Source organism: Cetorhinus maximus, chromosome 9 (genome assembly GCF_964194155.1).
Source record: "Cetorhinus maximus chromosome 9, sCetMax3.hap1.1, whole genome shotgun sequence".
NCBI lineage: Eukaryota > Metazoa > Chordata > Chondrichthyes > Lamniformes > Cetorhinidae > Cetorhinus > Cetorhinus maximus.
In genome coordinates, this window is record NC_135887.1 from 27,123,966 (window position 1) to 27,139,247 (window position 15,282).

General features: G+C 43.4%; 1 protein-coding gene across 14 annotated transcripts in view; it reads right to left on the reverse strand.

Moving 5' to 3' along the window:
- ncor1 (nuclear receptor corepressor 1) overlaps nucleotides 1-15,282 on the reverse strand; it is a 399,352-nt gene that overhangs the window by 126,909 nt on the left and 257,161 nt on the right. For 12 of the 14 annotated variants that reach the window (XM_078548371.1, XM_078548369.1, XM_078548368.1 and 9 more), the window contains 2 exons: nucleotides 13,974-14,106; nucleotides 12,690-13,203 (listed from right to left, as the gene is read on the reverse strand). In XM_078548371.1, coding sequence (XP_078404497.1) covers nucleotides 12,690-13,203; nucleotides 13,974-14,106 — 647 coding nt within the window. The remainder of the gene's footprint in view (nucleotides 1-12,689; nucleotides 13,204-13,973; nucleotides 14,107-15,282) is intronic. The other 2 variants (XM_078548367.1, XM_078548360.1) reach the window with 1 other exon arrangement.

The following is a 15,282-nucleotide window of genomic DNA, read 5'->3' on the forward strand; positions in this document are numbered from 1 at the left end:
TAAATAAGGGGACCAATAATGTACGCAGTACGCCAGGTGTGGTCTTACTAGTGCTCTGTATAACTGAAGCATAACCTCCCTTTCCCTTTTCCCTCACAATGAATGATAACATTCTATTAGCTTTACTAATTACTTGCTGTACCTGCATGCTAGCCTTTTGCGATTCATGCACTAGGACACCCAGATCCCTCTGCATTTCAGACCTCTACAATCTCTCACCATATAGATAATATGCTTCTCTGTTATTCTTGCTGCCAAAATGGATAATTTCACATTTTCCCATATTATACTCCATTTGCCAGGTCTTCGCCCACTCACTTAACATATCTATAGCTTTTTCTACATCCTTTTACTCTGAAGGGTCATACAAACTCGAAACGTGAACTCTAATTCTCTCCCCGCAGATACTGTCAAACCTGCTGAGCTTTTCCAGCATTTTCTGTTTTTATTTCAGATTTCCAGCATCCGCAGAATTTTGCTTTTATATTATATTAAGGATTTATTGCCCATCCCTAATTGCCCTTGTTCAGAGGGCATTTAAAAGTCAACCACATTACTGTGGGTCTGGAGTCACAAGTAGGCCAGACCAAGTAAGGACAGCAGATTTCCTTCCAGAAAGGACATTAGTGAACCAGATGGGTTTTTACAACAATCGACAATGGTTTCATGGTCATCGTTAGACATTTAATTCCAGATTTTTATTGAATTCAAATTCCACTATCTGCCATGGCGGGAATCGAACCTGGGTCCCCAGAGCATTAGCCTGGGTCTCTGGGTTACTAGTCCAGTGACAATACCTGTCCCAGACACCACCATCACCATCCCTGGGTATGTCCTGTCCCACCGGCAGGACAGGCCCAGCAGAGGTGGCAGCACAGTGGTATACAGTCAGGAGGGAATTGCCCTGGAAGTCCTCAACATTGACTCCAGATCCCATGAAGTCTCATGGCATCAGGTCAACATGGGCAAGGGAACCTTCCTGCTGATTACCACGTACCGCCCTGCCTCAATTGATAAACCAGTGCTTCTCCATGTTGAACACCACTTGGAGAAAGCACTGAGGGTGGCAAGGGCACAGCATGTACTCTGGGTGGGGGATTTCAATGTCCATCACCAAGAGTGCCTCGGTAGCACCACGACTGGCCGAGCTGGCCGAATCCTAAATGACATAGCTGCTAGAATAGGTCTGCAGCAGGTGGTGAGGGAACCAACAAGAGGGAAAAACATACTTGACCTCATCCTCACCAATCTGCCTGCTGCAGATGCATCTGTCCATGACAGTATCTGTAGGAGTGACCACCGCACAGTCATTGTGGAGACGAAGTCGTGCCTTCACGTTGAGCATACCCTCCATCGTGTTGTGTGGCACTATCACCGTGCTAAATGGGATAAATTTCAAACAGATCTAACAACTCAAATATAAAAGTAAAAAGCTACAGATGCTGGAAATCTGAAACAAAAACAAAAACAAAAATTTCTGGAAAAACTCAGCAGGTCTGACAGCCCCTGTGGAGAGAAAGACAGAGTTAACGTTTCGAGTCCGTATGACTCTTCTTCAGACTCGTCTCTTTAGTTCTGAAGAAGTCATACGGACTCAAAACGTTAACTCTGTCTTTCTCTAGCAACTTAAGACTGGGCATCCATGAGGTGCTGTGGGCCATCAACAGCAGCAGAATTGTACTCAAACACAATCTGTAACCTCATGGACCAGCATATCCCCCACACTAGCATTACCATCAAGCCAGGGGATTAACCCTGTTTCAATGAAGAGTGCAGGAGGGCATGCCAGGAGCAGCACCAGGCATACCAAAATCTTAGGTGTCAACCTGGTGAAGCTATAACGCAGGGCTGCTTGCATGCCAAACAGCATAAGCAGCAAGTGATAGACAGGGCTAAGCAATCCCACAACCAATGGATCAGATCTAAGCTCTGCAGTCCTGCCACATCCAGTCATGAATGGTGGTGGACAATTAAACAACTCACTGGAGGAGGAGGCTCCACAAATATCCCCATCCTCAATGATAGAGGAGCCCAACAGATCAGTGCAAAATATAAGGCTGAAGCATTTGGTACAGCCAGAAGTGCCGAGTAGATGATCCATCTCAGCCTCCTCCGGAGTTCCCCAGCGTCATAGATGCCAGTCTTCAGCCAATTCGATTCACTCCACGTGATATCAAGAAATGGCTGAAGACACTGGATACTGCAAAGGATATGGGCCCTGACAATATTCTGGCAATAGTACTGAAGACTTGTGCTCCAGAACTCGCCACGCCCCAAGCCAAGCTGTTCCACTACAACTACAACACTGGCAACTACCCGGCTATGTGGAAAATTGCCCAGGTATGTCCTGTACACAAAAAGCAGGACAAATCCAAACCAGCCAATTACCGCAATCAGTCTACTCTCCATCATCAGTAAAGTAATGGAAGGGGTCATCAACACTTCTATCAAGCAGCGCTTAACTTAGCAATAACCTGCTCACTGATGCCCAGTTTCGGTTCTGCCAGTGCCACTCAGCTCCTGACCTCATTACAGCCTTGGTTCAAACATGGACAAAAGAGCTGAACTCCTGAGGTGAGGTGAGAGTGACTGCCCTTGACATCAAGGCTGCATTTGACAGAGTGTGGCATCAAGGAGCCCGAACAAAACTGGACTCAATGGGAATCAGGGAGAAAACTCTCCACTGGTTGGAGTCATACCTAGCACAAAGAAAGATGGCTGTGGTTGTTGCAGATCAGTCATCTCAGCACCAGGACATCACTGCAGGAGTTCCTCAGGGTAGTGTCCTTGGCCCAACCATTTTCAGCTGCTTCATCAGTGACCTCCCTTCCATCATAAAGTCAGAAGTGGGGATGTTCGCTGATGATTGCACAACGTTCAGCATCATTCACGACTCCTCAGATACTGAAGCAGTTCATGTCCAAAGGCAGCAAGACCTGGACAATATCCATCTGACTATACTGTCCCCTACAATACTGCTACATTCCTTGTAACCCACCCCCCCGCTTGAATGGCATTTTGTACAATGCAGCCATTGCCAGTCAGCTCATCTACCCTGCTGCCGCCACTCTCATCCAAACAAACTCAAAAAACCTCAAACCTGTTGGACAATTGCAAGGGCGCAGGCTCCTACACTCCTGTCCTCTGGATCCCCGTATCTGCCTCACTTGTAGTCACACCCTCCTGTCCCTGACCAAATCAGAAGATCCTATCCTAAGGGGTGTGTCCACCTCCTGGAATAAATTGTCCAGGTAACTTTCCCCCTCCCTGATATGCTGCAGTGAGTGCAACTTGGCTGCCAGCTCAACAGCTCAGAACCGAATTTCCCGCAGCCACAAACACTTACTGCAGATGTGTTTACCCTGGATCACACCGGTATCCAGAAGCTCCCACATCCTGCAATTGCAGCACATCAACTGCCCTGCCATCATCAATAATGTGTTAAGTAATTAATAACTGCTAATTGATTAATCAATAAAGCCTCCACCTCCCAGTAGGTTTCAGTACTGCGAGTAAACTTTATAATAGTGACAAAACAATACAGTACTTACAATACTGTTTAAACTAATAACACCAGTTACTGGTTTACCTGCTCCTTCTACTGCACCAAAGTGGATATCAAATATTGGAGGTTGAAAAAGAGAAAAAGGAAAAAGTACCTCCTCTACATCCTTCACTGAACTCCCCACTCAGCACACTTTACTTCTTGGAGTAAACCTTACCTAAAGCACCTCTTTCCCCCTACGCACTGAATTCCCACTTTGAACCAAATTCCCAAATAGACGCACTCGGTCTGTCTTACTCAGGCTGAAGTTTCCCCTCACTGACTGCGCCTCTTACTAGGAATATACCTTTCAGCAGAAGGCGACAGGTTGTGAATGTATATTACATACATTCTCACATAAGGGCATTTTTCCTGTGTAATTTATAAGAAAGATGTGGACTCTCTGATCCAGACCAGTGTTTTAAACAGCAATCTCATAGAGAAAGATAAAACATCAGAAAGCAGAGGTAGATTATGTGAAGCTTCGGATTTACAAGTCCATAAGTTGTAGTGGGAAAGGAAGGTTGAGTGAGTTGAATACCATGTAATTCATTTCAAAGTACACATTCTGTGATTTGCAGAGGAAATAAAAATCTCAATGCAAGATATGCAGTAATTATTTAACGATTAATTTCTCAGATATTGCTGCTTATAAATTCACAGCAGTGGCAAGTTCTCAAATAGTTGCCATAACTCTTTAATTAGATTAATTTCACATTTACTCTCTGAACAAAATATTTACTGATGTAGTATCACACTGATGTGGAATTGAACCTAATTGGCAATTTGAATTTCAGAAGAAACTGGAATTTGAATCAATATTTTATGTTAAAATTGCCGATTTGACACTGTTAAGAAACCAGATAATCAATAGAAGGCTTTCAAAATTTTGATTCTATTTAACAGGAAGCACTCCAGCGAGTTACTGTGTCCGAAAGTCAATTATGTTTGCATTTTCTAAAGAAATCAGTAATACTCATGGAAAGGATATCTATAGCACAGAATTTGCTAGAGTGGGACATCTTGAGGTCATTTTTTTATGCAATAGGTTGTGTTCATTGCTGGCAAAGCAGCTTGGAGAGGAACATGCAGGTGATGTACCCATGGCATCTGTTGCTCTCATCCTTCTAGGTGGTAGGGGTTGCAGGTTTGGAAGGTGCTGTTGGAGAAGCCTTGGCAAGTTGCTACAGTGTAGAATGAACACACTGCTGCCATTCTGTGCTGGTGATGGAGGGAGTTGATGTTTAAGATGGTCAATGAGGGTGCTGATCATGTGGACTGCTTTGTCCTGGATATTGTGGGGCTTCTTGAGTGTTGTTGGAGCTGCATTCATCCAGGCAAGAGGAGAGTATTCTATCACACCCTTGACCTCTGTTTTGTAGAAGCTGAACAGGCTTTCTGGAGTCAGCTACTATGTTAAAGATATCCAGCCTCTGACCTGTTCTTGTAGCCACAGTATCTATATAACTGATTCAGTTAAGTTTCTCCACGGCAATGCCTCTACCAATCTGAGTCCACTTTCCAACAATCAGCACTCTCTTCTCATGCAGTATAAATTCCCTTTACTATTGGTATTCTTGTGAACGTTCCTGATGACTGCAAGATGAAAAGTTTCGACAGCCTCTTTCATCAGCAATACTCAAGTTCTGTACTTCCAAATGACTACTTGCTGCACACGGATCTGAGGAGTTGCAAATGCTACTGAACACTGTGCAATCATCAGTGAACATCCCCACTTCTGACCTTATGATGCAGGGAATCTTATTGATAAAGTAGCTGTAGATGTTTGGGCCTAAGTCACTGCCCCGAGGAACTCCTGCAGCGATGTTCAAAGGCTCAGAAAATAGATCTTCAAACACTGTAACCATCTTCCTTTGTGCTTGGTCTGACTCCAGCTAGCGGAGAGTTTTCATTCTTCCTTTCATTGACTTCAATTTTATTAAGGTGCCTGGATGTCAAGGGCAATTGCTTTCACCTCTGAAATTCAGCTCTTTTATCCATGCTTGGACTGCGGCTGCAATGAATTCAGGAACCAAGTGGCTCTGGTGGAACCCAAACTGAATATTGTTGAGCAGGTAATTGCTGTGTAAGTGCTACTGATAGCTTTGTTGATGACACCATCCATCACTTTGCTGATGATCAAGAATAGACTGATGAGGTGGTAATTGGAAAGGTTGGATTTTTTTTCTGATTCATTTACGGGATGTGGGCTTCACTGGCTAGGCCAGCATTTATTGCCCATCCCTAATTGCCCTCGAGAAGGTGGTGGTGAGCTGCCTTCTTGAACTGCTGCAGTCCATGTGGTGTAGGTACACCCACAATGCTGTTAGGGAGGGAGTTCCAGGATTTTGACCCAGCGACAGTGAAGGAACGGTGATATATTTCCAAATCAGGATGGTGAGTGGCTTGAAGGGGATCTTCCAGATGGTAGTGTTCCCATGTATCTGCTGCCCTTGTCCTTCTAGATGGTAGTGGTCATGGGTTTTGAAGGTGCTGCCGAAGGAGCCTTAGTGAGTTTCTGCAGTGCATCTTGTAGATGGTACACACTGCTGCCATTGTTAGTCGGTGGTGGAGGGAGTGAATGTTTGTGGAAGGGATGCCAATCAAACGGGCTGCTTTGTCCTGAATGGTGTCAAGCTTCCTCAGTGTCGTTGGAGCTGCACTCATCCAGTAAAGTGGAGAGTATTTCATCCCACTTCTGACTTGTGCCTTGCAGATGGTGGACAGGCTTTGGGGAGTCAGGAGGTGAGTTACTAGCCGCAAGATTCCTAGCCCCTGACCCACTTTTGTAGCCACAGTTTTTATACGGCTAGTCCAGTTCAGTTTCTGGTCAATGGTAACCCCCAGGATGTTGGTAGTGGGGGATTCAACGATGTTAATGCCATTGAATGACAAGGGGTGATGGTTAGATTCTCTCTTGTTGGATATGGCCATTGCCTGGCATTTGTGTGGCACGAATGTTACTTGTCATTTGTCAGCCCAAGCCTGGATATTTTCCAGGTCTTCCTTCAATTGGACATGGACTGCTGCAGTATCTGAGGAGTTGCGAATGGTGAACATTGTGCAATCATCAGCCAACATACCCATTTCTGACCTTATGATGGAAGGAAGGTCGTTGATGAAGCAGCTGAAGATGGTTTGGCCAAAGACACTACCCTGAGGAACTCCTGCATTGATGTCCTGGAACTGAGATGACTGACGTCCACAACCATCTTCCTTTGCGCTAGGTATGACTCCAACCAGCTGAGAGTTTTCCCCCTGATTCCCATTGATTCCAGTTTTGCAAAGGTTCCTTAATGCCACATTCGGTCAAATACGATGTTAAGGGCAGTCACCTCGGGAGTCCAGCTCTTTTGTCCACGTTTGAACCAAGGCTATAATGAGGTCAGAAGCCAAGTGATCCTGGCCGAACCCGAACTGAGCGCCAGTGAGCAGGTTATTGCTATGCAAGTGCCCCTTAATAGCACTGTTGATGACCCCGTCCATCACTTTACTGATAATGGAGAGTAGACTGATGGGGCGGTAATTGACTGGGTTGAATTTGTCTTCCTTTTTATGTACAGGACACACCTGGGCAATTTTCCACATGGACAGGTTGATGCCTGTGTTGTCGCAGAACAGCTCGGCTAGGGACGCGGTTGGCAAGTTCTGGAGCACAGGTCTTCAGCACTATTGCCAGAATATTGTCAGGGCCCATAGCCTTTGCATTATCCAGTGCCTTCAGCCGTTTCTTGATATCACCTGGAGTGAATCGAATTGGCTGAAGACTGGCAGCTGTGATGCTGGGAACCTCTGGAGGAGGCTGAGATGGATCATCCACTCAACACTTTTGGCTGAAGATTGTTGCGAATGCTTCAGCCATATCTTTTGCACTGATGTGCTGGACTTCTCCAGCACTGAAGATGGAGATATTTGTGGAGCCTCCTCCTCCAGTGAGTTGTTTAATTTTCCACCATGATTCATGACTGGATGTGGCAGGGCTGCAGAGCTTAGATCTGATCCGTTGGTTGTGGGATCGTTTAGCTCTGTCCATCTCTGGCTGCTTATGCTGTATGGCACTCAAGTAGTCCTGTGTTGTCACTTCACCAGGTTGACACCTCATTTTTAGGTATGCCTGGTGCTGCTCCTGGCATGCCCTCCTGCACTCTTCATTGAATCACGGTTGATCCCCAGGCTTGGTCGTAATGGTAGAATAGGGGATATGCTGGGCCATGAGGTTACGGGTTATGGTTTAGTACAATTCTGCTGTGGCTGATGGCCCACAAGGCGTCATGGATGCCCAGTCTTGAGTTGCTAGATCTGCTCGAAATCTATCCCATTTAGTGCGGTGATATTGCCACACAACACGATGGACGGTATCCTCAATGTGAAGGCAGGACTGCGTTTCCACAAGGACTACGTGGTGGTCATTCCTACCGATACTGTCATGGGTAGATGCATCTGTGGCAGGCAGGTTGGTGAGGCTGAGGTCAAGTATGTTTTTCCCTCACCACCTGCCACAGACCTGATGCCAGCCGATCAGTCCAGTTCGTTAGATCTTTCTGGTCTGTCCAGTTAGGCTTCTTCCTTCAACACTTCAGCTTAAAAAATTATTGTGCTGCAAATTGCTGGAATTGCAAGCTGAAAACGGGGTGACAATTTCAATGATGGTGGACGACAGAGCTAATGTTATACCTCTTTAACCAATGAGATTTAAGTACAGAGAATGAAACAGGGCAAGGGGGAAGGAAAGAGGATGAACTGGTGTCAAATCAGATACAAAAGAAATAAAGAGTGGGAAAGAAAGGCTGGATTGCGAGAGAAACAGAGACAGAATGGAAAAGTAGAAAGTTATGTTAAAAAATATCATATACATTTTTAAAAATTTCAACATTGGCAATGTTAACCCAAAAGCAAAATACTGCAGATGCAGGGCTGATGACAGAAATGCAGTTGTTATTTTATACAGGTATGTGGACTTCGAAAAAAGGTTTGATAAACTACCACATAATAGACTTGGTAGTAAAATTGAAGCCCATGAGATTAAAGGGGCAGTGGCTACGTGGGCACAAATTTCACTAAGGGATAGAAAGCAGAGAGTAGTGGTGAAAAATAGTTTTTCAGACTGGAGGAAAGTGTACAGAAGTAGGCACATGGAATCCTTGGCTTTATTAATAAAAACGGAGAACAAAAACCAAGAAGTTATATTAAACCTATACAAAACACTGGTTAGACCCTGGCTGGAGTGTTGTGTTCGATTCTGAGCTCACACTTTAGCAGGATGAGCCGCTGCAGATGCAAACGAGATTTACTAGAAAGGTATCAGCTATGTGGAGAGACTAGAGAAACTGGGGTTGTTCTCCTTGGGGCAGAGAAAGTCAAGGGGGGAGCGCAAAGAGTTCTTAAAAGTTTTTGATAACTTTTCTTTATTTACTTTGCTTCCACTGGCAGAAGGCCTGGCAACCAGAGAATACAGATTGATGGTAATTGGCTAAAGAATCAGAGGCGACAGATTAATTGGGTAGTCTGATTGCTGTCCATGCTGTGTGCAAAAGGGTTGCTTGAATTGCCCTACGTAGCATCATAACGGCACAGGAGTCCATTCGGCCCATCAAGTCTCTACCATCTCTCTACAGAGCAATCCAATCAGTCCCATTCCCCCACTCTATCCTCATGGCCCTGCAAAGTTTCTTTCCTGAAGTGCCCATCCAATTTTGTTTTGAAATTATTGATCATCTCCTTTTCCACCACCTTCATGGGCAGCAAATTCCAGGTCATTACCACTCGCTGAGTAAAAAGGTTCTTGCTCCCCGAATCCCCCCGCACCTTTAGCCCAAAATCTTAATCTGAGTCCCATAATCTTGTACCATCAGCTAATGGGAACAGCTTTTCTTCGTCTTGTGGATGAATGAAGAGAAAATACAAAAATAACTTGCAAATGATATCAAACAAAAGATTTATATATTAAGAGAAAGAGAATGGTAAAGGAGAGTGCAGGCTTATTAATTGTATCTATTTTCACAGTGGAAGAACTTGGTGACTTTAATACAAGTAAATTAAATGTTAATGGAGAAAATTAAAGTTATTCAAAATGAGGCAAACCTTCAGGACTTAATGGCTTTCATTCAAAGGCATGAAAATTGCAGATACTTTTTCAAAGCTCTCCAAATTCAGAAGTTGTGATCTTGGATTAGAAAGTTACTAATCTTATAAAGGGAGGGAGAAGGCAGTAAACTACAGACTTAAGAGCCCAATGACAGTTGTGTGAAATTACTGGAATCTATCAGAGGCCAAGGTGATTTAGCACTTGTATAGGTATCACTGATGAAGGAGAATCAGTATGACTTTGAAGTGCGTAGGACATGTCAGATTTACCTAGTTCAGTTTTTTTGAGGCAGTCACTAGCATGTTGCCAAAATGTGAGTTTATACACATCAGAAAAGGATGAACAGGCTGGATCTCTTCCCTTGAAAAAAGGTTAAGGGGTGACCTAATAGAGGTCTTTAAAATTATGGAAGGTTTTGATAGAAACGACACAGAGAATGTTTCTACCTGTGAGACTAGAGGCCATCAATATAGGATAACTGCCAATAAATTAAATGCGGAATTCAGAAGATTCTTCTTTACCATAGTATATATATATTTAAGAGGAAGCTAGATAAACCTATTATGGAGAAGGGAATAGAGGAATACACTGATGAGAGTTAGTTGAGGAAAGACAGGAAGAGGTTAGAGTGGAGCAAAAATGCCAGCATGGACTGGTTGAGCTGAATACTGTATATTATGTAATTCTATGCTGGATGGAAGGAGTATCTATGGGACTTCCAGAAGGCATTTGATAAGATTCTGCGCAAAAGATTAAAACAAAAATGAGAACATATGGAATTGGAGGTTACCATGTAATATAAGTTGGCAATTGCTTGAGAGGAAGACAGAGGTTAGGGATGAAGGTAATCTGGTTGGCAGAGTGTGCATGATTTTCCCCCAGGATCTGTATTGGGGCTTCAACTTTTCAGTAAATGGTCACAGGACATTTGATCCAACTAGTCTGTGTCAGTGTTAATGTTCCACATGAGCCTCCACCCATCCTACTTGATTCTATCCCATCAGTATAACTTTCTATTCCTTTCTCCCTCACGTACTTATCCTAGCTTCCCTTTAAATACATCAATGCTATTCACTTCAACTATTCATTGTGGCAGCGGGTTTCACATTCTAACCACTAACTATGCAAAGAGGTTTCTTCTAAATTCTGGATATTATTAGTGACTATAAGAACATAAGATATTGAAGCAGTAGAAGGCCATTTGGCCCCTCAAGTGTGCTTCACCATTTAATAAGATCCCCAGATATCTTGATTTTCTTAGTATTTAAACATTTAATCAATCTCTGTCTTGAATGTATTCAATGACTGAGCATTCAGAGCCCTCTAGGATAGAAAATTTCAAAGATTTACAACCCTCTAAGTGAAGAAATTTCTCCTCCTCATGAGTCCTAAATGGCTGTACCCTTATCCTGAGAGCACATCCTCTTAGTTCTAGACTCTCCAGCTGGGAAACACAGCCTCTGCGCATCTACCCTGCTAGTCCTCTCAGAATCTTATTTATTTCATTCAGATCAAATCTCATTCTTCTAAACTTGATAGGATACATGTCCATTATACGCAATCTCTTCTCATAGGACAACCCTCTCATCCCACGAATCAATGTAGTGAACCTTTGTTTCACCCCCTCTAAGACAAGTACATCCTTCCTTAGGTGTGGAGGCCAAAACTGTATATGGGCCTCACCAAAGCCCTGTGCAATTGCACTAAGACTTCCTCACTCTTGTACTCCAATTCCATTGCAATAAAGGTTAACATGTCATTTGTCTTCCTAATTGGTTTTTGTACCTGGTTAATTTTGTGTTTCTTGTACAAGAACATATAAGTCCCTCTGAACACCACATTTAATGCCTTCTCACCATTTAAAAAATATTTTTTTTATATTCTTCCTACTAAAGTGAATGATATCACATTCCTCACATTATACTCCATCTGTCACTTTCTTGCTCAATCACTTAACCTATCTATATCCCTTTACAGACTCTTTGTGTCCTCCTCACAGCTTACTTTCCCACCTAACTCTCTATCATTAACAAACTTGGATACATTACACTCGTTCTCTTCACCTAAATCACATAGATTGTAAGAAGCTGAGGGCCCAGTACTGATCCTTGTGGCAAACGCGAGTTACACTCTGCTAGCCTGAAAGCGACTCATTTATCCTTGCTCTGTTTTCTGCCCTTTAACCAATCCACTATCCATGCCAGTATTTTACCCTGTGCAATTTGACATCTGTTACAGTATCAAGGAAAATGGGTCAAAGGCAGGTAAATGGAATTGAAATACAGATCAGCCATGATCTCACTGAATGACAGAACAGGCTTGAGAGACTAAATGGCTGACTCCTGTTCCTATTCACCCAAGCTTAGTTGCATGTGGAAAGCTAACTTCAGTTGAATATTTAAAAAAGTATTGGGCATTTCTGAAGTGATAGGAAAGTGTTGCAAATAACATCCTCACCAAAGGATTGGAATTCAGAAAGTGTTTGAAATCACTACTTTTTTCCCAAGTAAGCAGGGGTACATTTTCAAAGCAACGGGAATGCTTCTGTGGTGACCATGGAAGCGACTAACCAATGAGGAAAAGCACAGACTGCATATGAGAGTTTTTTGCAGACTTTGTCCTTTGCTGGTTATGACCAAAATAATTTTTTCATGGTGACTGAATAAATCAAATTCTGTTTTTATTCTATCATGATTTTTTGTAATGATTTAAGGATCATATTTCATAGACCAGTACAGAGCAGGAGAGGCCATTTGTCACCAGCTCTTTCAAAGAGCAATTCAGTTAGTCCTACTTCTCGCCCTTATCCCATATTCCTGCAAATTTTCATCCTTCAGGGGTTTAACAATTTCCTTTTAAAGGTACCATTGCTTCTATATCCAGTGCCCTACCAGGCAGTGCATCCTAAATCCTAACTGCTCCTTGCGTAAAAAACTTTCTTCGTGTCACTTCTGGCTCTTATACCATCCATTTTTTCTATAAAATTTACAAAATACTGGTCTTGCTGATGAAGTAACTTTCTCAGCTATCATGCCGCTTTATCAAACAGAATGTACCCACCTTTGCCTGTCAGGCTCCCCATCCTCCACTTCATCTGCACTGCAGGTTGCACTTGAATCATTGTCTGAGTGGGACTCCACCTGCACTCCAGGCTGCGGTAGATCGAGCAGCTCTGCTCCCATTGTTCCCTGCTGTCTGGCTTTCTCAAACTCCTTGTCTTTGGCATCCACTTCCACTTTAATCTGTAGATTTTCTTCTGGCTTCATATCCACATCAACAGGCTCAGTTTTGGTCTTCATCAGAGGTTCAAACACAGGCTTTGCTTCAGCATCAGGTCCCCTTTGCCCCTCCATTGACTCCTCAAAGCCCAAGTTCATCTCCTGCTTGACCTGCAGTTCAGGTGAGGCAGCGGCTGGTGCTGGTGAGACAGGTGGTATACTTGGAGTGTCCTTGGTGGTAGGATTGAGCTCTTCTCCAGTTAACCTGTTAGCTTCAGCACTTTCCTTGCTTGACTTGCCTGTCTCCATAGGCGATGGTGAAGGTGCACTTTCAGTATCTGAGCTGTTCTCAGCTCCTGGGAATAAAGAATTCACATTCAGCTTTCACAATTAAAGCCTTTGAGATAAGAAGCATAGAGGAACAAAAAGTAATGCAACAAATGATACAAATCTGAAATAACAATTGAAAACAGTGGAAATACAGTTCAGTCAGCTGCTGAAAGACATGATAACCTTTCATTAGACAAAGGGCTCCAAAACAACCTTAACTTGCCTAGATGCAGACTGGCTTTTGAATTTTCAATATTCTCATTGAATAAAGAGCTTCTCTATGGGAAAGAATGCAGGGAGATAAATTAAGAGAGTTTAGACTAGATGCAGCTGATTTGTAGATCGATAAAATTACACAGATTGTTTAATAAAACTCTTAAGCATCTGCACCTTGTGTAAGTAAATCATCAACATTTTTAATACAACAGCACCATTGGGCCTCAGGAATCCCTTCAGAAACTGCTGCTGTTCTATAGAGCAGATACTCATAAACCCTAACTTAATTCTGTTGCAGAAATATTGGTGGAAGCCAAATATAACTGGACAGAGTATGTACCAGTAGCAGCCAAATATAGTTCTGCCACGCAGATATAGAGGAGTCGAGTATCATCTTGCAGTATGGGCACTGGCAGGTTAGGTATTCCCTCAGTTCAAACACAAATATGGGGACATAATGCTGGACATTTTGGGATTCTTACTCCCACCAGCAACCACCCCCGACCCCCTGCCCCACACAATGTTTTGAACTTATCCAAGCAGGTATTATCACAACCTGGTGACATAGATTCCTTTATACCTTCACTATCCTCTGGATTCTCCTCCTCATTGGACACTTCATTGTCCTCATCCTCTTGTGCAGACACTGTTGAAGCAATGCTTTCGCATTGAGATACATCCCGATCCTCACGTGATCTCCGTGACATCTGTTGCTAAGGAGATAGAGAAGATGTAAAACAAACTCCTGGGAACCTTGTAACTCTACACCCATGATCTCATGCTCCCTATCACATTACACCCATGTCAGGGGGGGAATATTAACATATTGAAACAAATGTAAGCCATTTAGCCCCCCGAGCCTGTTCTGCCCATTCAATGAGATCATGGCTGATCTGTAACCTCCTTGCCTTTGCCTCATACTCGATACATTTCGTTAATAAAAATCTAGCAATTACAGGATTTTTCAACAGCACCCTCCAAACTCAACTTCTACCACCAAGAAGGACCAGGGCAACAGGTGCAAGGGAACATCACCCCCTGCAGGTTCCCCTCCAACACACACACCATCCTGATTTGGAACTATATCGCCACTCCTTTACTGTCACTTGGTTAAAATCCTGGAAGCCCGTCTCCAACACAGTGGGTGCACCTACACCATTTGGGCCGGAGTGGTTCAAGAAGTTGCTCATCCATCTTCTCAAAGGCAATTAGGAATGGGCAATAAATGCTGGCCTTGCCAGCAACACACACATCCCAAGAACGAATAAAAAAAAAATGAACAACTGCAACTTGCAGAAGAGTGTTCCAAATTTCTACTCATGAACTCACGAAAGGTACAGGTATCTCAAAAAATCAAGGAATATCACAGCTTGGTATGATATAGGGCAGAATCTTGCAGTTTTTCAACTTCTTGCTTGTTCTTCAACATGGTTCACTTTAAACAACTTGTACTTAGTGTTATGTGAAGGGCCCTCCCAGACATGCCCATTCCGAGGCATAAGAACATAAGAACGTAAGAAACCGGAGCAGGAGTAGGCCATATGGTCCCTTGAGCCTGTTCCGCGCCATTCAATAAGATTATAACTGATCTGAGCTTAGGCTTAACTCTACTTGCCTGCCTGTTCTTCACAACCCTCAACTCCCCTACAGTTCAAAAATCTACCTGTCTCAGCCTTCTATACATTCAATGACCCAGCCTCCACAGCTCTCTTGGGTCGAACATTCCCATGTGCTTTAATTTTGCCCACTAGCCTCTTATGTGAGGCCTTATCAAAAGTTTTCTTGAAATCCAAATAGGCCACACCCACTGGTTCTCCCTCATCTATTCTACTAGTTACGTCCTCAAAAAACTCCAGTAGATTAGTTAAACATGATTTTGCTCTCATAAA